The sequence below is a fragment of the Pisolithus orientalis genome (assembly GCF_024613125.1).
Source record: "Pisolithus orientalis strain OTSU chromosome Unknown F5J12scaffold_15, whole genome shotgun sequence".
In the NCBI taxonomy this organism is placed as follows: domain Eukaryota; kingdom Fungi; phylum Basidiomycota; class Agaricomycetes; order Boletales; family Pisolithaceae; genus Pisolithus; species Pisolithus orientalis.
In genome coordinates this window covers 611613-633217 of record NW_026260796.1, presented here as the reverse complement: position 1 = coordinate 633217, position 21605 = coordinate 611613, and the positions used below count along the sequence as shown (strand labels likewise).

Genomic DNA, 21605 nt, shown 5'->3' with positions numbered 1-21605 from the left:
GACCAAAACCCCTGCTCCCAAAGAAGCAAATCCATCTGAGACTTGCTAGCCTTCCCAAGAAGTCGATGATACCTGTTCTCGTACGCCTACGGCGCCTCGCCGACTTGAGACACTGGTCACCAAGCAAGCACGCGCGTGAACAGGTGAGATCTGCGGTTCAACCACGGAGGAGTAGCGGATGTGGCGTGAAAGATCTTAATAAGTATTTTGAGGGGCTGGACCAACTTAATTCACCGCAAGGGAGCAAATGAATGATCGATTTTTTTTGTCCTAATACTTTGTTGAGAGCTTTGGTCTGTAACTGCAGGGCAGTGTGTTTGGTGTTATACTTCGTATGTACCTACCTAGGTTTCACGACTATCATAATTAACTGGAGTATTCGGGAGACGCGCCACAGACTGTATGCATGGTACAAATATTATTCCACGTGTTGTAAGTGTCGCTATACCGATGGCCGAGGTGTGCGTGTTTGTCTGGCAGCAGTTGGTAACAGCACATCCCATCAAGAATGCGATACACACCCAAGGACTCACGCGCACGTTGGGCCCGGTGAACGACAACTAAAAAGTTGCCTATTTTGACTAGTACTCATACCTTCTGAGCAGGAACGAGATTTGCAATGCGAACATGTGCTAAGCTGTAGGTATGCATAGCCACCGTTGCATGTTTTGACGTTTCATGAGAGTGACCGGCTGTTTTAACCTTAAAAAAGATAAGTGCTGCAAGTCTGCGCAGCCTTATGGGTCAAAGCGATGACTCGGTGAGGGAATATTCTTGGTTCCTGGATCCGATCGTTCTCATGCCAATCATTCAACGCGGGTCCTGTACAGTATGTAGGTAATCCAGGATTGACCGCTGGTCCGCAGGTAGTGGAAGCGCACCGACATGTGGCCATCATTCTGCCCATCATGAATTGGAATCTTTTATGAGTCGCTTGCATCTTGATTTTGGGTCGCGTCCCCTGAATTGGCGTCGTATCACGGGTGACGTGACCCCCGCTGTGTTTTTGCTGCGAAGTGTCTTTCTGGCCTATGGAGTTGAGAGAGGTCACGGGTGTCTCGGGCTCTGCAGACGTCACTGCGGAACATGTCGTGTACGCTAAAGGGCTCGATGCTAGCACCCCTACGGGCACAGACAGGTCAGTAAATAGCCACTGCTATGAACTAGTTTTTGACGAATATCAGTATATTGCAACGAGATAGAGTACGGTAACCAGCGTGACAACTACATAGACTCGCCAATCGCAGCCCACATGAGCACTGTCTTTTCTCCCCTCCAGTTCGCGCCAGAACTCCCAAGACGTATTCCAGGTTGTGGTCATGTGCCGACAGTCCCAGAATTCATCTAAGTCGAAGTTCGATCTGGGGACCAATCCCGCACCATGGGCAAGGTGCTGCCACAAAGGTGGGCACCCCTTTCTTGGTTTGAGTGAAATCGTGCATGCGGTACGATCGCTCAAGTTTCACTGCAAGGGGGAACGCTCTGATGATGAGCTGGAGATTTTAGAACATATGCATGTTAGTGGCGATAAGGAAGTTAGAAAGGAAGCTAAAAGAAGCAAGTGGGAGAGCGGGCCGACAGAGTTGAGAAGAGTACAAGTACATCAAGTCCCTATATACATCACGAGGGCAGTGAGCGGTGCTGCTGTGTTGTCACTTCACCTGTTCCACACAGCTTTCTTGCTACTGCGAGAATTGCCTAAAGACCTAAGGGTCCTAAAGATTTCCTTCATCTGCCGCAAGGGCTGAAAGAATCGAGAGTAGAATGGCCTTGTAGCATTAATCTCGTGCAATTGCCTCTCCGCCTCTAGCAATCTTTCTTCAGTCAAAACGGCATCTTCCCCGACCAAACCATTTACGATATCTAAAGCAGACCGCCGGGTATTGAAAAATCGTTCGTGATGCACATTTGCGGCAATGGGTAACCGTTCCCCCAGTTGCGGCACCCAAATTGGTAGTGTTTCATTATCCTCTTTTTCATCCCACCTAGTAGTCACCAACCGCACGTGTTGTGCAGCTTTGTCGCCGCATAGCCGACTGAATTGGTCGAGGTTCTCGCGAACTTTGTCAGACATGTGGTGATCGGTTATACTGTGTGTGTAAACAACCCCCGTAACCTTTACGTCTTGTGGGTACCTGTTGTATATCTACGTGAGCAAGAGGGCGTTTGTAGATACAATGCGTACTTCTTATGTAGCCAGTTAGCGACCTCGCGAAGGATATTTTGAGTTCGCCAGTAAGTGTTGGCAAATCCCGGTGTGTCAACAAGCACATAGCGTTTTCCGCGAGGGAAGTCAAATGTAAGTTCCCGAATGCCATGGGCATGAGGAACCAACTTGTCTGCCTCAGGCCCCCCCTCGCAGCCTGCGAGCTTATTGACGAACTATTATCAAGCAAATTAGCGAAGAATTAGGCTCGAGAATTTTGTAACCTACGTTACTTATGCCCGACCGCGCAGGACCCATCACTCTGAGCGGGTGCAAGAAGTTAATATCAAGAAACTTTCGAGTAAGTCATGTGTTGCGTACACAATAACAATGTCATTCCCTAATTCAGCAAGACCAGAGCTGCTGTTTTAGTTCCGACCTTATTAAGAAGTACCGTGCACGCACTTGGTGGAAGCTGGTGGGGTGATATCATCGGCTACAATTCTGCGCACTTTAAAGCACATGTACTGACCTTCCTAGTAGCTTTCACGACATCCTCCGCTCTGATGCGCGAAGACGGGTCCATCCTCAAGCAACGAGAGCATAGGTCCCACCACTCATCTGTCAAACGATAACAAGTATCCTCCCTGGATGGTCGTTCTGGTGGCCCTTTGAGTATCCGAAATTGAATGGAACTGAGATCGGTGAGGTTACAGTAGGGAAGTTTTCGGGTGAAGAGTTCCTGCAAAAATATGGCTTTGATCAAAAAGGGACAGGTACTAACGCACCAACGCCGTCATCCCAAAAGCCCAGATGTCACTTGCCAAGGTGAAGCTGGGGTCTTGGGAACTCAAGGTATTTACCATCTCCGGAGCCATCCAATGTAATGAACCCCCAAATTGACGGTTTACGGTCATGCTAAATGAGGAATTCTCCAGGACAGAAAGTCCGAAGTCTGTAAGAACAGCCCGCCCATCAGAGGCGATCAGTACATTTTGCTGTGTGACAAACATTACGCGACTTGACAAGTTTGCAAGCAACGAGACCTACCCCTCTCAAGTCACGATATATTATCGGACCGTTCGGATGACTATGTAGGTAGCGGAGTCCAAGAGCAATGTCTTTTATCTGAACCGCACCTAATCAGATATGTGGGGTATGTTGCACATTTCAACTTACAAGAGGACGAGGATCGATGTCTGGATCCTGTACATAAGTGTGGGCGTTGCCTCCTTCCATCCACGGAGTTACTGTTGATACTGTGAAGTCGAATCTGGTGGTTATTCCGAGGATGCTGAGGATGTTCGGGTGTTTCAGTTTCGACCCCATGTATGCTTCCTTCAGGATTCGCTGGGTGACAATCACTATGGGAGAAGTACATAGTAACTAGAACCCTTACCTTGATAATACCCTCATCGTCCATCCCGACGCCCTGGGGAGTTTTTATTGCCACAGTCCTTCCATCTGATAGCAATTTTCCACGGTATATCAGAGTTCTTGCTCCGCGATAGTATGGCGATGGTCCTCGTTCTATCTGATCGTCAAGGTTGGAGACATATCTGCTGGCCCGTTCAGCATGTTGGTGAGGCACGTCTAAGAATGTATTGTAGTTTGACCGGTTGGACTGGGTGACATCACGTTGGATTGGCCGGGTGAGCTTAGTTTCAGCTTCCATAGGAAAACCACGCGGACTAAGTGGAAATTTGAGCTAGAGAAGTCGGTCATTATTATATCTGTAGTTAAAAGCAAGGATGCATACCTGTTCGATCTGTTCAACAACACACTGCATCCTGGCACGCAAACAAGGATCCATCCTCAAGCAACGCGAGCATAGGTCCCACCATTCATCTGTCATACGAGAACAGGTATCCTCGTTAGATGGCCGTTCTGGCGGCCTCAAGAGAATTCGGGATTGAATGGAATTAAGATGGATCAGGTTAAAGTAGGGAAGTTTCCGGGTGAAGAGTTCCTGCAAAAATGGTTTGACGGGCTTGGACACAAATAGAAAACTTCCAGACGCACCAACATCGTCATTCCAAAAGCCCACATGTCGCCTTCTACGGTGGGCTTCGGGTCATCGAAAGTCAACATCCGTACCATCTCCGGAGCCATCCATCTCAGTGAACCCCCTCCGGGTCGTGTCACTGATATGCTGAACGAGAAGTCGGGAAGGACAGAAAATCTGAAGTCAGCAAGAACAGCGCGACCATCAGAGGTGATCAGCACATTTTCCTGCCTCACAAACATTATGCTAGTTGACAAGTTTGTGAGCAATGAGACCTACCCCGTTCAAGTCACCGTGAATTATTGGACCGTTCGGGTGACTATGTAGGTAGCGGAGTCCAAGAGCAATGTCTTTAATCTGAACCGCACCCAATCAAATATATGGAGAAGGTTACATATTTCAACCTACAAGAGGACGAGGATCGATGCCTGGATCTTGCACATAACGATTGGCGTTGCCTCCTTCCATCCACGGAGTTATTATTGATACTGTGAAGTCGAATCTGGTGGTTATTCCAAGGATGCTGAGGATATTCGGGTGCTTCAGTTTCGACCAGACGTATGCTTCCGTGAGAAGTTCCTGGGTGACAATCACCATGGGAGAAGCACATACTAATCAGAACCATTACCTTGATAATACTCTCATCTTCCATCCCGGCGCCCTGGGGAGTTTTTATTGCCACGGTCCTTCCATCTGATAGCAATTTTCCACGGTATATCAGAGAATATCCTCCACGATAATACGGCAATGGTCCTCGTTCTATCTGATCGTCAAGGTTGGAGACATATCTACTGGCACGTTCAGCGTGTTGATGAGGCACGTCTAAGAATGCACTGCAGTTCAACTGGTTGAACTGGGTGACATCACATTGGATTGGCCAGGTGGCGTTGGTTTCAGCTTCCACAGGAACATCACACGGACGAAGCGGAAACTTGAGCTAGAGAAATCGATCATTATTATATCTGTAGTTAAAAGCAAGGATGCATACCTGTTCGATCTGTTCAACAACACACCACATCCTGGCACGCAAACACGGATCCATCCTCAAGCAACGCGAGCATAGGTCCCACCATTCATCTGTCATACGAGAACAGGTATCCTCGTTAGATGGCCGTCCTGGTGGCTCCCGGAGAATGCGAGCCGCAATAGCCAAGGGTCCGGTCAAATTAGGGTACGGCGTTTTTGCTGTGAAGAGCTCCTGCAAAAAAATAGGCAAGCTTGGTCACAATGAAAAGGCACCTTGACATACCAACACTGTCATCCCAAAAGCCCAAATGTCACTTTCCACCGTAATTTGCGCAGACACCGTATCTATCAACTCCGGAGCTTTCCACTTCAGCGTACCTCCATATGGAGGCTTTGGGATCATGGTAACCGACGAATTGGGAAGTTCAGAGTATCCAAAGTCCGTAAGAATAGCCTGGCCGTCGGCGGAAACCAGTACATTATACTATTGCACGGGAAATCAGTCGAACTTCCTACGTCCTCAACAACGGTGCATACCCCTTTCAAGTCACCGTGAATTATCGGGCCTGTTGGATGAGTATGTAGGTAATGAAGTCCTCGAGCAATGTCCCTGACCTGAATCGCACATCAAATACATATACGAAAAAAAGCGCCTGTCAACCTACAAGAGGACGAGGATCCCTGTCCCGTTGTCGTACGTAGCGATGAGCGTCGCCTCCTTCCATCAGAACAGTTACTAGGGATATCGTGAGATCGAAATCTGTCGTTATTCCAAGTAGCGGAAGGACATTTGGATGCTGCATCTCCGACGCTATAAGCGCCTCCCGAGCTACCTGCTGGATGACAATCAATGAAGGAAACAATGCTCATCCAAAGTCACTATGTACCTTAATGGCTTCCTCATCAGAATGGAGAGCAGTTTTTACCGCCACGATTCTTCCGTGTGGGTGCAAGGTCCCACGGTACACCAGGGCATGAGCCCCGCGGGCGAATGGTGTGGCGTCTCGTTCTATCTTTCCGCCAAGGTTGATAGCATAGCTGCTCGCCTTCGAAGCCAGTTCACGGAGAATTTCTTCCGAGCCCATGGCACAACAGCTGGTCGATGTCCAAGAAGTATACACCGGCCCTCCGGGCAAACCAGGACGCGGCACAGCATGTATTCTTTTGATTCCTTATCAATCAAGTGGGTTTGTTTGAAGTGTGCCTTGTACGGTATTCCTTAGTTCGAATGACAGTAAGTCTATCAAACGGAGAAAATTACCGATAAATGTACTCGAACACATAGTCGTAATGAAGAATGCATCAGTAAGGGATACTCTGAAGTAGGATTGGCTGTCCACGTGCTACTAGAGTTGAGTTAAAAGTCGCAGCTGTCGTCTGTTAAAAGTTTTTGAAGAGAGCTTCAAACAGCCGATGAGGTGGAAATACGTCGTTGCCCTCGACACCGTCATTTACTACTTCTCGCGTTCGACGCGCTCGACGATCTTCGCGAGTCTGCTGCATATGACGACGACCTGTCCGCCGAGCGTTCTCTTGGCTGTGGACGTTATCGGCAAGCCCGGCATTCGGTCCGGTACGACCTTGCAGAACCAAGGATGAAAACAGACCAGGACTGTTCCGCGTCCTGGAATATTGGAAAGCCGGAGGCAGTGCCATCAATCAAATATTGAACTTCGCACTTGGGCATGTTCTATACTCTCAGCGTCTAGACTATAGAACTCCTCGCAGAAAACCACGAGCTAAACCACTGAGGAATTGACGATATCCTTGTACCCGTAACACTAATTTCTTTCATCTGCATGTCTGCGCCTCTCACCTCTTCAGGGCTCAGTTGAGCGTCTTGCCCCACCAATCCATTTACGATAGTCAATGCTGAGTTCTGGGTATTAAGGAATTGTTCATGTCGGGCACCTGCTGCGGTAGGAGGTTTCCACCAGTCCCCCTCGAACAGCGAGACCCAGCTCGGTACTTTTCCTGCATCACTTGCTTTATCCCACCTTGTAGTCACCAATCGCACATACTGTACAGCGTTTTCCCCGCACAACTCACAGAACTTTGCGAGGTTTTCACGCACTGAGGTAGGCATGCGATTGTCGGTTGTGCGATGTGTGTAGATAACCCCTGTAATCTTCACGTGTTGCAAATACCTGTTATGTATGTGTACAAGTGGGGTAGGGTGGAGGGACGAAGACTTACTTGTTTCGTAACCATTCAGCGACCCTTCCAAGAATATCTTGGTCCGATTTGAAAGCATTGTTGAACCCCGGCATGTCCACAAATACATAGCGTTTGTTACGAGAGACGTCCAATACAAACTCCCGAATGCCTCGCGTTAGAGAAATGGGTTCATCTGCGCCATGCTCCCCTTCACAACCCGTGAGTTTGTTGACGAACTACAAAGAACGTTGTCAAGGAATCTGGTACATGGTACGAAATTTCGTTGGCTTACGTTGCTTTTTCCTGATCCCGTAGGTCCCATTACTCTGAGAACGAATGGAGTCAGGATTCCAAAACTTGCACACATGACACGTACACGATAACAATGTCGTATCCTGGTTGAACCAAGCCATGGTTTCTGTTCAGTTTCGATCTCATTATAAGTACTACACACGCACTAGGTGGAAGCTGGCAAGATGATATCATTGACCTCCATTCTGTGCAATTTAAAGGACATGTACTGACCTCCCTAGTTGCTTCTACGACGTTCTCTATACTGATGCGTGAAGACGGGTCCACCCTGAAGCAGCGCAAACATAGGTTCCACCACTCATCTGTCATACGATAACAAGTATCCTCCCTGGATGGTCGTTCTGGTGGCCCTTTGAGTATCCGAAATTGAATGGAACTGAGATTGGTGAGGCTACAGTAGGGAAATTTCCGGGTGAAGAGTTCCTGCAAAAACGGTCTGACGAGCTTGAACACAAAGAGAAAGGTCCTGCCGCACCAACGCCGTCATGCCAAAAGCCCAGATGTCACCTTCCAGGGTGAATCCGGGGTCTTGGGAACCCAAGGTATTTACCATCTCTGGAGCCATCCAACGTAATGAACCCCCAAATTGACGGTTTACGGTCATGCTAAATGAGGAATTCTCCAGGACAGAAAGTCCGAAGTCTGTAAGAACAGCCCGCCCATCAGAGGCGATCAGTACATTTTGCTGTGTGACAAACATTACGCGACTTGACAAGTTTGTGAACAACGAGACCCACCCCTCTCAAGTCACGATGTATTATCGGGCCTTTCGGATGAGTATGTAGGTAGCGGAGTCCAAGAGCAATGTCTTTTATCTGAACCGCACCAAATCAGATATGTGGGGTATGTTGCACATTTCAACTTACAAGAGGACGAGGATCGATGTCTGGATCCTGTACATAAGTGTGGGCGTTGCCTCCTTCCATCCACGGAGTTATTATTGATACTGTGAAGTCGAATCTGGTGGTTATTCCGAGGATGCTGAGGATGTTTGGGTGCTTCAGTTTCGACCCGATGTATGCTTCCTTGAGGATTTGCTGGGTGACAATCACTATGAGAGAAGTACATACTAACTAAAACCATTACCTTGATAATACCCTCATCGTCCATCCCAACTCCCTGGGGAGTTTTTATTGCCACAGTCCTTCCATCTGATAGCAATTTTCCACGGTATATCAGAGTTCTTGCTCCACGATAGTACGGTGATGGTCCTCGTTCTATCTGGTCGTCAAGGTTGGAGACATATTTGTAGGCCCGCTCAACAAGTTGGCGAGGCACGTCTGAGGGTGCACTGTAGTTTGACTGGTTGAACTGGGTAACATCATGTTGGGTTGGCCAGGTGGCGTCGGATTCGGCTTCAATAGGAACATCACACGGACGAAGTGGAAACTTGAGCTAGAAAAGTCGATCATTGTTATATCTGTGGTTAAAAGCATGCATCCTACCTGCTTGATCCATTCGACAACGTACGGCACCCTGGCTCGCAGAGACGGCTCCATCCTCAAGCAATGCGAGCATAGGTCCCACCAGTTATCTGTCATGCGATGACAAGTATCCTCGCTGGATGGTCGTTCCGGGGAACCCATCGTTATCCGGTATATAACGGAACTGGGATAGTTGAGGTTACAGTAGGGAAATTTCCGGGTGAAGAGTTCCTGCAAAAACAGTTTGACGAGCTTGAACACAAAGAGAAAGGTCCCGGCGCACCAACATCGTCATGCCAAAAGCCCAGATGTCACCTTCCAGGGTGAATTGGGGGTCTCCGGAACTCAAGGCATTTACCATCTCCGGAGCCATCCAACGTAATGAGCCCCCAAATTGACAGTTCAAGGTCATGCTGAATGTGGAATTCTCCAGGACAGAAAGTCCGAAGCCTGTAAGAACAGCGTGACCATCAGAGGCGATCAGCACATTGTCCTGTTTCACAACCATTACGCGAGTTAACATCTTTGTGAGCAATGAAACCTACCCCTTTCAAGTCACCATGTATTATCGGACCTTCTGGATGACTATGCAGGTAGCGAATCCCGAGAGCAACGTCTTTAATCTGAACCGCACCAAATCAGATATGTGGGGTAAGTCGCACATTTCAACTTACAAGAGGACGAGGATCGATGTCTGGATCCTGTACATAAGTGTGGGCGTTGCCTCCTTCCATCCATGGAGTTATTATTGATACTGTGAAGTCGAAATCGGTGGTTATTCCAAGGATCCTGAGGACATTCGGGTGCTTCAGTTTCGACCGGGTGTGTGCTTCGTTGAGGATACGCTGGGTAGCGATTACTATGGAACAAGCACACAATAACTAGAGCCACTACCTTGATAGTACTCTTATCGCCCATCCCAACGCCGCACAAGGGCATTTTTATTGCCACAGAACTTCCATCTGACCGCAAAGCTCCACGGAATACCTGAGAATATCCTCCAAGATAGCACGGCCACGGTCCTCGTTCTATCTGATCGTCAAGGTTGATGGCATAGCGGCTGGCCCTTGAAGCCAGTTCACGGAGAACATCACGAGATTCCATGGCGTGACAGCCGGTCGGTGTCCAAGAAGTACAGTACTTGACTAATAGTGTTGTGTTGCTAGTTCAAATCGAGAAGTGTTTGGGCCGACGTCGCATCACGTGACGCGACCTGGTATGTTTTTGCTGCAGGTGCTCTTTCTGGTCTGGCAGTTGAGAGATGTCGCGGCTGTCTCGAACTCTGCAGACGTCGCTGCGGAACACGTCGTGTACGCTGAAGGGTTCGGTGCTAGCACCACCACGGACACGGATAGGTCAGTAAAACAACAACCATGGCGTTGAACTGGCTTTTGATGACAATATATATCCATGCAGCGAGATCAAGTACGGCGGCCAGCAGCGCGACAACTACAGCCGACTCGCCACTCGCAGCTCACTTAAACACTGTCTTTTCACCGCTCCAGTTCCGCCCTGAACTCGCAAGACGTATTCTCACTCATGGAAGTCATCCAGAAGCTGTTCACGGCCACAATGGCCGTCTCGCATTTATCGGTACGCGCATTTTATTTTATTTCATTTCGATACTCTCGTCCCTAACTCGTCGTGCATTAGGTCGTCGGGTATTGGAATCCTACTACCTCCTCTTCGTCCACGACTCCGCAAAAGCAAGTGCCGACTACAACTATGACGCATTGGCAGAACGTGCACTAAACTCATACGTGCTCGGAGAGCACGTCGCACCCCAATGGTCATTGGGAAAAGTCCTCCGCTGGGTCCCTACTATCCCTCGCAACGCAATCGAGGCTGCACAAGAACACCTACCCGATGCTGAATTGACACGTGCCTTGTCTGCGAATCCTGGGATCGTCAGGAGCGTGGGGCTTTATAAAGTCATGGGTGAGGCTGTTCAAGCTGTGGTTGGAGGTGTATATCATCAATTTGTATGTTCCTTCTCCCCATACCGGCGAGCTGCAACACCTAAGATATACGTAGGGTGGTTCCGTTGCTCACCGGCTATTTCACACTCGGATTTTACCCCATATACTTTTACCCAACCAACACGGCGGTGTTCCAATGGAGTTCCATGCAAAAGCCCTGAGCATCAGCGAACGAATGGGCGGCGGATTGGAGGCCAAGGAACTGAAGCAGTGACTTTGTGTGGATTATACTTGCCTAATCTAATATTTACATGCTAGACTCACTCAGACTTCATGCGGTCACAACAGATAAGGCGGTTACACGCACAAAATCCAGGTAAGAGAAAGTATAAAGGTATATGGGTTAGTTATAGTTAGCAGGTGGGCTACCACAGACCAAACGACTATGGTGTCAGCGAAGCTAGTATAGTCCGTGGACGTAAGAATCAATAACCAAGCAGTCCGTATGCAACGGAAACAGAATCTCAAATTGTCACTATCGATCAGAAGAGGAAAGCCACTGCGCCCAGGGCAGCACCGAGCATCAAGCCCGAGTGGATGTTGGTGATTGACAAGGCACCGTTGGAGCCAGAGGATGAAGAACCTGTGGCACTCGCGCCGCCCTTCGTTCCGGTAGCGGTAGACGAGGTAGTAGTGGTCGAGGGAGGAGCAACAGACGAAAGGACGCTAACCTGAGACCAGGTGGCCGCAGCGTTGACGCTAGTGTTACCTTCTTGGTAAGGAAGGAAAGAGACAGTGCCATTACTGGTCAACTGCACCAAGGCAGTCACACTGGCAAAGTAAGTGGCATCAGGGTCCTGGTAGGTGGGGCCAGCCAGAGCTTGTGTAGTGTTGGTCTGGGTGCCAGCACGTCAGATGTCTGATTAACACCGTGTAACACGAGCCTACCTCCACGTTGATGACGTAAACAGCCGACGAATCCTGGGGAATGAAGGCAAACTCCTGCTGGACCTATACAAGACTAGTCAAGGAAGATGTGAAGAAAAAGAGGACCGCACACATACATCACTGGGTTGGAAGAACGATGTGGCCTGACCGAAAGTGGCAGGGAAGGCACTGCCGTTCGGAAGAGGGTACGCCTGGGATTCGGGCTGGAAGTACGAGTCTGTCGGGGGACATCACCTTCAGAACAGCCAGGTAATTAAATCGGGGGGACTTCATACAGTGAATCACGAAAATGTCCGCCGAACCAGCAGGAACTCCGGGAACGTCCAAGAAGTGGATGTGGTTTTGAGCAAGGGCCATCACGGGCTGGTAGTCGGACGGGTATGGAGCAGTTTCGGTGTCGGTCCAGCTCAGTGGAGTACTGTTAGCAGCCTTGAGGAGACCCATGTCCAAGGAGAACAGGCTGTCGTGCGAGAGCGCATCTGGGTGGAACGGTGAAACCAAGTCACGCACACGTGCGGGTAGAAGACATACAGAAGACGTTAGTATCGTGGTCCAGGATAGCGTCAAACGAAGAGGGGTCGAAGGATCCAGCAGTAACGGCTTGTGTTGTCCAAGATTTTGCAGTAGCATCGTAGATGTATACAGATGAAGGGCTAGAAGTGTCTCCGTTCAACACGTAGATAGCATTGGTGTACTGGGAGAACTTTTAACGCCTTTCAAGCCATCCCAGGGCAGACTACATACCTGGGAGAGATAGCAAGTCGTGTTGGCGTCATTGAATGGCCTACAAAAGCTGTCAGGTACAACCAAGCGGAGAACACGCCGAATGCGTACGGTCGGCCGGTGGTAGTGATGTCAGTGGCTTTACCACCTGCATTACATGTCGGTCAACCTTCGAAAAGTGCCGGGGCAGGGGAAAAAGAAGAGCTTACTGCCGGTCCATGAGTCCTGGGTACCAGCATTCCAGTCCTTGCCATCAAGGTTGAACGCAAGCAAGTTCCAGTTGACATCAAAGGCGACACACGACCTCGCACTGACGGCGGTCGACGCAGAAAGTAATAAAAGAGAGACGAGGGTTGGTAAAAACATGACTATGTATGTGCTAAAGAGCCAGACAAGAGAGTAAAACGAGAGTTGGGAGACAGCAAGCGAAGAGTGAAAGGCACGGGGCCAATATAATCTTAGCAATCAAAAATAACCGCTACGGATAATTCTGTTCCACTTTCACACTCCTCTCTGAAACATTGTCTCACATGACACTATGTCAACTGAACAGATGTGGAATCCTGCATAACATTTGCATTGATGATCATGATGGCACTAGGATACATAGCAAAGGCATATGAAAGGCGAGACTCCAAACGCTCACTAAGAGATATACATAGGTGAGTCGAAAGAACGATACAAAAGGTAAAAACAGAACGCACGAAAGTGAGGGCAGCACCCTTGGTCTTCTTCTCACCACCAAGCTCGAAGCTGGACGAGTGTTAAGACGATGTACGAGTTAGCAAAGCAAGCAACACGAACTGTTTGCAACGCTTCAATGCTAGTTGCATCTTGTACTTGCAGACAGTACACTCTAATCTGAGGACAACCTTCTTGGTGGTCTTAGCCTACACGTCGAACACATACATCAGTCTCCGCATAATACATTCAACATCGCGCAGAAACTCGCCTTTTTGTGGAACACGGGCTTCGTCTGACCACCATAACCTGATTGCTTACGGTCGTAACGGCGCTTTCCCTGTGCAAAGAGCGAATCTTTGCCCTTTTTGTATTGGGTGACCTTGTGTGGGCTGCCAGGACCACGGGATTTAGGATCTCGTAGGATAAAACTTTAAGCACGAATGTATACGCACGTGTGTTTCTTGCACGTCTTGCCCTTGCAGTCTACGAGCAGGCTAGTCTGAGGACCATTCGCGATCACGTCTACACAAGGGTCATCACTCACACGTCCGTCGAGTCCTGCAATGTCAGCCGCTCATCAGCTACTTGGTTGAAATAGAAACGCTGCCGACACTCACTTGGGAATGTTCACCATCGCGTTGGGGTCGTCGGGGGATGGCTTGATATGCGGGTCGTCGATGTGTTTACCTAACCCGGTAATCCCGTTGATACTGTACAGATCATCAATTAAGGTTCAGACTCAGACGAATCTCCGCATCGGCATGTTGCGGCGTCACTTTACCCCTGTCTGTCTTCTCGCTTTTGCTAGAGGCTAATATTGGTCATGTTCACTAGTGTCGCCTCGCTCATTGCATTGCATGCCGCGTCCTGTCTTGCATGGTCGTGGTCGAATACACTACGAGACACTGAATCAGTCGATGGCTATGCGGACAGCACCGCACATGACTTGCAAGATAGTACGCCGTTTACAATCTCCCAGAGCTTATGCGGAATTCCAATAGGTGGTACAGCCTTCAAGGAGCTGTCAGATCCAGAACTGGCTACCCTCTTCAGTGGAAAAAGTAAAGTACTAATCGGTTGCTCGCTGCTGCGCACATAATCTTTGAGGCGCTCGCAGATGCTCTTGGCTCTTACCACCGGAAAGCAGATTGCTTCCAGGATGCCATGTCAAGGGTAAAAACGCGCTGTGAAGAGTCCCATATGGACGAACAAGAGCGCATACAAGGTACCGTATGCCCATTTTCTTGCACATGCTATGTTCAACGCCCCGCATACAAGCCGCTATTTCCATGACCCTGTGCGAATTGGCCACTGCTCGTCACTACGCGCCACCCATGGAATGTGCGGCATTTTCCAAGGGACAGCAGAGGCCGCCGGACAGTTTTGCTCAATCAGCATGTGTAGAGTACACATCGGTTTTTCATTCCATCATTTGCCACAGCGCCACTCACTGTCGTTATCGCATGACAGAGCATTGTCCAGGAGTGCTCAATTTTGGTCAAGTTACTCGGGATATCTCCGTGAACTTCGTAAGTTGGACAGTCGCGCGCGACAGATGACGTTTGCGTTCCAATGATGGTGGCCAATCAGCGCAGCTCTGTTTTGCATTGAGACGTTGGTTGGACATCGGTAAGTGGGGACTTAATCAGAAACCGCATCTATACGTAAACTGGTCGACACAATTGTCGAAAGACATAGCAAAGGACGTGTACAGGAATATCACTTCGGAAAAGCTAGCATTACTTAAATTTCTCAACGAAAGGGAGAAAAGCGCCATGACAGCACAGCAACTCTGGACGCAAACTAATCAGGTAGAGCCGCTAATATTTCTTGCAAGCTCTCGCCCTCCTATTTGAACAGGATTTGGAAATTATTTTGCAGGCGCTGAAGACGGCGTCGAGTAACTTGCGCGACAGATCAGATTCGATGACAACAGCAATTAACGGGAACGTGCAGTCGGTAGGTGCGTAGTCTGGACAAATGCGCTCTGGCTTACCCCGGTTAGTTTTTTGCAGAGATGCACAGTTTTCTTCAGGAGGTACAGGATCTCGGTCGCACAAACCACGCCGAAACCACAACAGAGGTACCTTTGATTGCGATACACCACTCTTTTTTTTCATGGCCATCAGTTACGTAGGATACTGGCTGACATCGGACGTGAGGTAGGCGCTACACTAACCCTTCCTGTGAAGCGATGTGATGTTTTAATCCCGCCAGCATTCGGAAGCGTTTGTTGCTCTCGTGCCATCGGTGCGATCATCCATCATCTCGGAGCTGAACACAGCTCTTGGTATCATCAAACATGAGAGCCTCAGGAACTTGGACGTGGCGGTGCGTTAATTATGGACGGTGATGGACGGTTTCAACAACTGCCGTGGTTCCCGCTTTCCAGGATCATGTTCATTTCCAACTAGACATTCTCGCTGATGGCATTGGTGTGTTGCAGAACGTATGATACGATCGTTCTGTCTAAATTGAGCACTACGATTGATTTCTCGTTGCCTTCATCATAATGGCGCTCCTCCGCAGTCGGCCCAGGAGCTGATTGGCTTAGTATCAGACGCCTCCGGATCAATGGAGTTGTTCGTCTCGCAAGCCCGAGATACTCGCGTACTCCAGGAGGATATTCATTCGTCCACGCTCCGTTTGATGGATGCTGTGCACCAACTTACCCAAACGACGCACGATGAACTGGAATCGATCAACCAGACTACGACGGTACTAATGCAAAATCTGCAAAGAGGACATGACACTGCAGATTGGTGGAGGTCCGTACTTGTCTCTGCTGTCCAGCTTTTTCTCCCTGGTTCGTCGTTGTCGCCCTCCATTCTGCCCCTTCTAAGAAGCTCGCCTTCTTAGGAGTATTGCCGATTGGTTCGACAACCACGTGGCCACTGGATCTTCTCTTCAATGTTATCGACGGCGTGTGGCGAGTTCTCTGCTTCTCTGTTTCCATGTTTACGGTAAACACACCCTACCCTAAGCCCGCGAAAGCGCCAACCTGAGCAATGACCCTCTGCCCAGAGCGCTTTACTCCTGACCAACGCTAGACGCTGGTTTACCTACCACCGCAAGTTCACGGACGTGACGTGCGGGTCTCCAAGGGACGCATACATTACTATGGACGACGTCAAAGCGAACACGGACGCGGTAAAGTTGACACCCGACCCGCGCATCTCAAGACGTTCGTTTCGACCTCGATATTCACGCATACCTGATCGACTTTGTAGAACAATTGACCATGCAACATGGTGATGCGGCGGCGGGTAATTAGATTTGCCCACTGCCCAGGTTTTGCCAGCCAATGGTGGCGTCGCGAAAATCCCTGTTTGTTACGCATGTTTTTACCTTAGACCGCAATCGGATTGCGCTCGGTCAGTGTTCCATGGGTAGATAGCTCTTATTTCAAAAAGTGTATAGGCGGATGATCTTCCCCGTTGCGAATTGGGTGACAGGTCCGTGCGAGGACCCTTAAGCTGGCATTAGGGGGTGTTTATATCCGGAACAAATCTGTCACGCTGGCTGGTGCCACCTCCTGCCCTGCATAACTCATCGATGAGTTATGCCAGCGCAATTCTCCCACCCCCAAAATAAGTTCCCGGTTCAGCTGGGGCCTCAAGGAGGCAGCAACGACATCACTATCCTCAACCAGCCATCGTCTACCGCGAAGATGATGACAGTTCTTCCAAACGTCCCGTTAACACCACCTGGCCTTCCCCCAAAACCAGCACGTAAACCAGCAGTAGCATCCACCATCAGTACCACAGCACATCAGACGGTGTCGCCACCACCCATCCAGCAGTCGCAGTCGTCGTCTTCTTCGTCGTCTGCAGTGTCTTTCCCAAGTGAGGACGTCGCCATTAAACTTCCTGTGGCTCCTCGTGTGACGCCACCATCGCTTGCTCGAGCGAAGGGTAGACCAAGAGGGAGATATACACATACGAGAGGTGTTAGGGTATGTACATACTACGACACGCACCCATCGCTATCTGTTAATTGACTATTCTGTTGGTCTTGTATGCACAGAAGATCCAGAGCGTGCCACATGTACAGCCGCAAGATAGTATCCCGCTCGACTATTCGGCTTTCGAGCAACACAATTCGTCGTCGGTGCGCAGCTATATGGCTTCCCCGGAACCAACATCGATCTGCGTCAAAGTTCCTCCCTCTGCGCCGTGTCAGTCTCCTCGTGCCGAGCCCCCTCATTCGGCGCACCTTCCTCCCAAACCGGAACAACAGTTACCACCTCGCGGTCGGCGTGCCGAGACTTGTGAGCATTGGCTAATGGGCAGGTGTACCAAGTCTCCTTGTCGATACTTGCACGAACTCCAACCCGGGGCGTGTTTGGTTTGGTTGACGATGGGTAGATGCAATAAATATATCTGCCCATTCCAACACGCGCAACCGACCTTCCCCTGTGGGGCTTGGTTGAAAGGTTCCTGCAATAACTCCCCCTGCCCGTTTTTACATGAGCAGAAGCCTGAGACTTCCGTGGACGTTTCGGAGGATGCGTGCAAGGTGCCTTCTTCGTGTTCGTCCGAGAAGAAAACTTCACTTTCCATCGATTGGTTGATGAATCACTGCACCATATCCAACGCTCCTTCCAAGCCAACCGAGGTTGCTCGGGAATCCTTCACAACTTCTGCCGAACCAAGAGAAAGTAGCGTTATACCCAGACCGAGCCCTCAGCAGGCCAAAGGTACGCTGGATGGCCGCCGCGAGTCGCCAGCCAACAGCAACTCACGTCCGAACGGCGCGTCATTTCATGTTTCCCGAGATTGTCGCATAACACCTGTTGAACCAGTAAAAAGTGGTAGTGCTTTACCCAGACCGAGCCTTCAGCAGGCCAAAGGCACGCCGGATGGCTCCCGCGAGTTGCTGGCCAACGGCCACTCACGCCCGAACGGCGTGTCGTCCTCTGTTGTTCAAGAATGCCAGACAACTCCTGCTGAACCAAGCAAAAGTAGCGCCACATCTAGACCGAGCCCTCAGCAGGCCAAAAGTACCTCGGATCGCCACGGCGAGTCGCCGGCCAATGGCCACTCACGCCCAAATGGCGCGTCATCTCATGTTGCTGAAGAATGCCGCACAAATCCTGCTGAACCAAGAAACCGCCACTCATGCGCGGACGGCGCGGCATCTCATGTTACTCAAGGATGTCGCATACCACCTGTTGAACCAGTAAATAGTGGTGCTTTACCCAGATCGAGCCTCCAGCAGGCCAAAGGTGCGCTGGATGGCCACGACGGGTCGCCGGCCAACGGTCACTCACGCCCGAACGGCGTGTTATCTCATGTTACTCAAGAATACCGCACAACTCCTGCTGAACCGAGAAAAAGTAGTGCTACATCTAGACCGAGCCCTCAGCACGCCAAAGGTACGCTGGATGGCCACGGTGAGTCACCGGCTAACGGCCACTCACGCCCCAACGGCGTGTCATCCCATGTTGGTCAAGAGTGCCGTGCACCTGCTGAGCCGAGAAAAAGTAGTGTTATACCTAGACAGAGCCTTCAGCAGGCCAAGGGTACGCCGGATGGCCACGGCGAGTCGCCGGCCAACGGCTATTCGCGCCCAAACGGCGCGCCCTCTTCTCATCCCCCTCCCATGCGTGCGCGCATTTCCGCCCAGCCCTCCACATTCGACAACCCCAAGCTAAACGGATGCTCCAACGACACCGTTCCACCAACACTTGACTCCCGTTCGGTCCCGCCGCGCACTTCCGACGTTAACATTAGACCCCCACGGATACCTGTCCAGGAGAGGCTTCCAGAAACGTGCCTGGATTGGCTACAAGGTACTTGCAGAAGATCTCCTTGTCCATATCTGCATCGCAGGCAGCCAGAGACCTGTGCCAAATGGCGGCAGGATATATGCCAGAGGTACTTTTGTCCCTTTGTACACGATTTGGATGTCACGTGCCAAGATTGGCTGAGGGGACAGTGTAAATGGCGCGTCTGTCGTCATGCACACGCAGTAGGTTTCGTTGAGAATCGTGCACATACGAGTGTTGATTCCCTTGTTTACAGAAAGCACTTGACAAGCCAGCCCCATCTCTGGAGCCACTCTTTGGTACGGTGATTGCTGACCACATCAAAGTCAGATTGGACAGAGGCTTTGAGGTTCAAGAGGTAATCACAGGCTTCGAGAGCCGATGGGTTCATCTAGGAAATGTTGCGCCTGGAATATCGTCAAACGTCATCAGGGGATTGCTATCGCAGTATGGTCATGTGGATTCGCTCATCGTCCCGGAAAGTACTACGAAAAAATCGTTGGTCATCAAAGCGCAGTTTTCGTCCCCTGCTGAGGCCATGAAGGCTGCTACAGCCCTGCACGGACAAGAGTTTCACGATCAGCACTTGATGGCTAGGTTGTCCATTAACAACTTCAAGAAGGGAAACATGGTCGTCACTGACACCGATGTCTGTGTGGCGTGGCAGTCACCTCACCGTATGGGCTATGGTGGTTACGCCACCCTCAAAGGCGCGCGGGCTGTCATGGACTCCGTTTCCAATACCCGAATGGGGGATAGCCTCGTAACTGCCGATTTGTACGACGGGCTTCCTGCTGTTGGCGCATACAACGTCGTATTCAGACACCTACCATCCGAAACAACAGAACAAGATATTCGAAATTTGGGAGGGGATATAGAATCGATCATGTTGGAGCGTCCCAACTATACGTCTATCGAACGCGCGATGCAGACTCTGCGTTCGATACTAGAAAACTATGGGACAGTTATCAGTTTCGATGATCTCCCTCCTCCGTACAGGGATGGAGCGGTCAAGGCCTGGGTTAGGTTCTCGAGTCATGCGGAGGCCCGCCATGCCCAAGACTCTCTCGACGGCCAAAATTTCGCGTTCTTGGGTCGCACACCGATTTCTGTGCGACATGTTCTCAGCATGTCTTACACCCTCCCGTGCACCGTATACCGCAAATTACAAGATGACCTGACGTGGTTGCGTCGGTCGTGGTCGCAACGATACGGTCCCGGAATTACATTGAGCGAGAAGGGGGATATCAACGGCATGGCGGATGGCCCGGTGTTCATTAGAGTGTCATGCGAAGACTCCCTTCTTCTTAGTCATCTAAAGTACGAGTTCGAACAGCTTCTTCGTGGGGACACTGTCATGTTCAACAAGAAGCCCGTTTGGGACGACTTCCTGACCGGCCCTACCGGTTTGTCGTTCATCCATCAGCTACAAAGGGAATACCCTGGTGTCGATGTTCAAGTTCGCGGATCTAGTCGCATCGTGACTGTCATGGGCACGATCACACGCCGTCACCTTGTAAAGCAGGAGATCGTCCGCAAGATCGTGGAGGTCCAATCGCAACTGTTGTGGGATATACCTCTTCCGGGCCGAACGCTTGGTTTGTTCCTCAGCGAAGACCTGACCAGGCTTCAAGAAACCTTTGGCGCAGAGAATTGCTACCTCCATTACGGCAAACGCGCTCTTATCGTCCGTGGAAACGAGCAAACCTTCCGTATTGCGTGCAAGGCGGTACAGGACGCCCAAAGCCGACAAGGAGTGGAACCCTCTCAATCGGGTGCCATATGTCCCGTCTGCTTCAACGACCCGGTCCTACCCACCTTCCTCCCGTGCGGTCACCAGTGGTGCCGAGGTTGTCTCGTCGGATATCTGTCATCAGCCGTCGACAACAAAACGTTCCCACTTACCTGCCTCGGTAACGACGCGTGCTGTTCGGAACGCATCCCGCTCAGCCTCGCACGAGAGCTTCTTACTGCAGCCGAGTTCAATGCCGTCATTGATGCAGCATTCTGGACACATGTGCACAGCCGACCCGACGAATTCCATCACTGCCCGGTCCCCGACTGCATCCAGATCTACCGTTCTGCGCCACGCAACACTGTCCTCCAATGCCCATCGTGCCTCACGCACATATGCCCTGCGTGTCACATAGAGTACCACGACGGCATGACATGTGAGGAGCGTGATGCAGCGGATGATAAATTGTTCTGGCAATGGCGGTCGGATAATGACGTCAAGGACTGTCCTGTGTGTAGGGTTCCGATCGAGCGCAGTGAGGGATGCAACCATATGACCTGCATCCGGTGTCAGTCGCACATATGTTGGGAGTGCCTTGCAGTGTTCCCCAGAGGCGAAGGTATATACGACCACATGCGTAACAAACATGGTGGTATCGGCCTATAATGCCAGGTTTCTCGCTACTTTCATGTACTTCTCTTTCTTTCTTTCTGCTTCTTTCACTGTCTCATATTGCCCTCTCGGTGTTTCACTCGCGATCCTTTCTTTGTGCACTATCACATTGTCTGGATAAGTGTTCATGCCTCATGCGTATTT

At 50.3% G+C, this 21605-nt stretch overlaps 8 protein-coding genes across 8 annotated transcripts; 4 read left to right on the top strand and 4 right to left on the bottom strand.

Annotated features, from left to right (window-relative positions):
• Positions 1-1189: 1189 nt before the first annotated feature.
• F5J12DRAFT_940055 (kinase-like domain-containing protein) lies at positions 1190-6374 on the bottom strand. Its single transcript, XM_051749675.1, has 20 exons — positions 6005-6374; positions 5783-5953; positions 5655-5732; positions 5401-5601; positions 5140-5349; positions 4780-5088; positions 4560-4730; positions 4431-4508; positions 4169-4378; positions 3906-4115; positions 3546-3854; positions 3326-3496; positions 3197-3274; positions 2935-3144; positions 2679-2888; positions 2612-2621; positions 2528-2546; positions 2435-2468; positions 2186-2382; positions 1190-2135 (listed from the first exon to the last, which is right to left on the bottom strand). Exons 1-20 carry the CDS (start codon positions 6200-6202, stop codon positions 1658-1660), a joined length of 3552 nt encoding a protein of 1183 aa, XP_051599767.1. The 5' UTR covers positions 6203-6374; the 3' UTR covers positions 1190-1657.
• Positions 6375-6744: 370 nt separating this feature from the next.
• Positions 6745-10167, bottom strand: F5J12DRAFT_913247 (kinase-like domain-containing protein). Its single transcript, XM_051749088.1, has 14 exons — positions 9905-10167; positions 9685-9855; positions 9556-9633; positions 9294-9503; positions 9032-9241; positions 8673-8981; positions 8453-8623; positions 8324-8401; positions 8062-8271; positions 7800-8009; positions 7651-7742; positions 7567-7600; positions 7314-7510; positions 6745-7264 (listed from the first exon to the last, which is right to left on the bottom strand). The coding sequence occupies exons 1-14, from the start codon at positions 10112-10114 to the stop codon at positions 6823-6825; spliced, it is 2622 nt and encodes an 873-aa protein (XP_051599766.1). The 5' UTR covers positions 10115-10167; the 3' UTR covers positions 6745-6822.
• Positions 10168-10476: 309 nt separating this feature from the next.
• On the top strand, positions 10477-11173 carry F5J12DRAFT_692144 (ribonuclease-III-like-domain-containing protein; the record flags this gene model as incomplete). The annotated part of the gene is made up of 3 exons (XM_051740397.1): positions 10477-10603; positions 10664-10992; positions 11045-11173. Coding segments are annotated over 3 exons (585 nt in total), but the record flags the coding sequence as incomplete, so codon positions are not given.
• Positions 11174-11343: 170 nt separating this feature from the next.
• Positions 11344-13427, bottom strand: F5J12DRAFT_833441 (uncharacterized protein). The gene is given in 9 exon segments (XM_051745808.1): positions 11344-11825; positions 11878-11940; positions 11994-12094; positions 12153-12356; positions 12409-12571; positions 12622-12661; positions 12712-12748; positions 12810-13148; positions 13159-13427. 8 exon segments carry the CDS (start codon positions 12964-12966, stop codon positions 11472-11474), a joined length of 1119 nt encoding a protein of 372 aa, XP_051599764.1. The 5' UTR covers positions 12967-13148; positions 13159-13427; the 3' UTR covers positions 11344-11471.
• F5J12DRAFT_113690 (60S ribosomal protein L44) lies at positions 13146-13969 on the bottom strand. Its single transcript, XM_051738002.1, has 7 exons — positions 13902-13969; positions 13829-13842; positions 13737-13767; positions 13553-13673; positions 13405-13490; positions 13305-13353; positions 13146-13245 (listed from the first exon to the last, which is right to left on the bottom strand). Exons 1-7 carry the CDS (start codon positions 13916-13918, stop codon positions 13243-13245), a joined length of 321 nt encoding a protein of 106 aa, XP_051599763.1. The 5' UTR covers positions 13919-13969; the 3' UTR covers positions 13146-13242.
• Positions 13970-14075: 106 nt separating this feature from the next.
• On the top strand, positions 14076-15164 carry F5J12DRAFT_833432 (uncharacterized protein). Its single transcript, XM_051745807.1, has 6 exons — positions 14076-14345; positions 14402-14509; positions 14563-14689; positions 14755-14813; positions 14875-14913; positions 14977-15164. The coding sequence occupies exons 1-6, from the start codon at positions 14108-14110 to the stop codon at positions 15138-15140; spliced, it is 735 nt and encodes a 244-aa protein (XP_051599762.1). The 5' UTR covers positions 14076-14107; the 3' UTR covers positions 15141-15164.
• On the top strand, positions 15105-16309 carry F5J12DRAFT_113656 (uncharacterized protein). The gene is made up of 6 exons (XM_051738001.1): positions 15105-15367; positions 15414-15446; positions 15502-15615; positions 15677-15733; positions 15814-16247; position 16309. The coding sequence occupies exons 1-5, from the start codon at positions 15302-15304 to the stop codon at positions 16141-16143; spliced, it is 600 nt and encodes a 199-aa protein (XP_051599761.1). The 5' UTR covers positions 15105-15301; the 3' UTR covers positions 16144-16247; position 16309.
• Positions 16310-16791: 482 nt separating this feature from the next.
• F5J12DRAFT_113583 (uncharacterized protein) lies at positions 16792-21598 on the top strand. Its single transcript, XM_051737999.1, has 3 exons — positions 16792-17239; positions 17311-19257; positions 19311-21598. Exons 1-3 carry the CDS (start codon positions 16847-16849, stop codon positions 21453-21455), a joined length of 4485 nt encoding a protein of 1494 aa, XP_051599760.1. The 5' UTR covers positions 16792-16846; the 3' UTR covers positions 21456-21598.
• Positions 21599-21605: the final 7 nt, after the last annotated feature.

Coding starts and splice junctions, on each gene's coding strand:
- F5J12DRAFT_113690 (XM_051738002.1), bottom strand. Junction 13,674..13,736: donor AAGACGTGCAAGAAACACAC/GTGCGTATACAT, acceptor TGGTCCTGGCAG/CCCACACAAGGTCACCCAAT. Junction 13,491..13,552: donor AGCCCGTGTTCCACAAAAAG/GCGAGTTTCTGC, acceptor TTCGACGTGTAG/GCTAAGACCACCAAGAAGGT.
- F5J12DRAFT_940055 (XM_051749675.1), bottom strand. CDS start 6,202: ATGGGCTCGGAAGAAATTCTCCGTGAACTGGCTTCGAAGGCGAGCAGC. Junction 5,954..6,004: donor CTGATGAGGAAGCCATTAAG/GTACATAGTGAC, acceptor ATTGTCATCCAG/CAGGTAGCTCGGGAGGCGCT. Junction 2,889..2,934: donor CTTTTGGGATGACGGCGTTG/GTGCGTTAGTAC, acceptor ATATTTTTGCAG/GAACTCTTCACCCGAAAACT.
- F5J12DRAFT_833441 (XM_051745808.1), bottom strand. CDS start 12,966: ATGTTTTTACCAACCCTCGTCTCTCTTTTATTACTTTCTGCGTCGACC. Junction 12,572..12,621: donor CGACTTGCTATCTCTCCCAG/GTATGTAGTCTG, acceptor AAGTTCTCCCAG/TACACCAATGCTATCTACGT. Junction 12,357..12,408: donor CCACGATACTAACGTCTTCT/GTATGTCTTCTA, acceptor CGTTCCACCCAG/ATGCGCTCTCGCACGACAGC.
- F5J12DRAFT_833432 (XM_051745807.1), top strand. CDS start 14,108: ATGTTCACTAGTGTCGCCTCGCTCATTGCATTGCATGCCGCGTCCTGT. Junction 14,346..14,401: donor TACCCTCTTCAGTGGAAAAA/GTAAAGTACTAA, acceptor AGGCGCTCGCAG/ATGCTCTTGGCTCTTACCAC. Junction 14,690..14,754: donor GCTCAATCAGCATGTGTAGA/GTACACATCGGT, acceptor ATCGCATGACAG/AGCATTGTCCAGGAGTGCTC.
- F5J12DRAFT_113656 (XM_051738001.1), top strand. CDS start 15,302: ATGCACAGTTTTCTTCAGGAGGTACAGGATCTCGGTCGCACAAACCAC. Junction 15,368..15,413: donor ACGCCGAAACCACAACAGAG/GTACCTTTGATT, acceptor CATGGCCATCAG/TTACGTAGGATACTGGCTGA. Junction 15,616..15,676: donor TCAGGAACTTGGACGTGGCG/GTGCGTTAATTA, acceptor CCCGCTTTCCAG/GATCATGTTCATTTCCAACT.
- F5J12DRAFT_113583 (XM_051737999.1), top strand. CDS start 16,847: ATGCCAGCGCAATTCTCCCACCCCCAAAATAAGTTCCCGGTTCAGCTG. Junction 17,240..17,310: donor CACATACGAGAGGTGTTAGG/GTATGTACATAC, acceptor TTGTATGCACAG/AAGATCCAGAGCGTGCCACA. Junction 19,258..19,310: donor TCTGTCGTCATGCACACGCA/GTAGGTTTCGTT, acceptor CCTTGTTTACAG/AAAGCACTTGACAAGCCAGC.
- F5J12DRAFT_913247 (XM_051749088.1), bottom strand. CDS start 10,114: ATGGAATCTCGTGATGTTCTCCGTGAACTGGCTTCAAGGGCCAGCCGC. Junction 8,624..8,672: donor ACGATGAGGGTATTATCAAG/GTAATGGTTTTA, acceptor ATTGTCACCCAG/CAAATCCTCAAGGAAGCATA. Junction 7,265..7,313: donor GCTGAATGGTTACGAAACAA/GTAAGTCTTCGT, acceptor CATACATAACAG/GTATTTGCAACACGTGAAGA.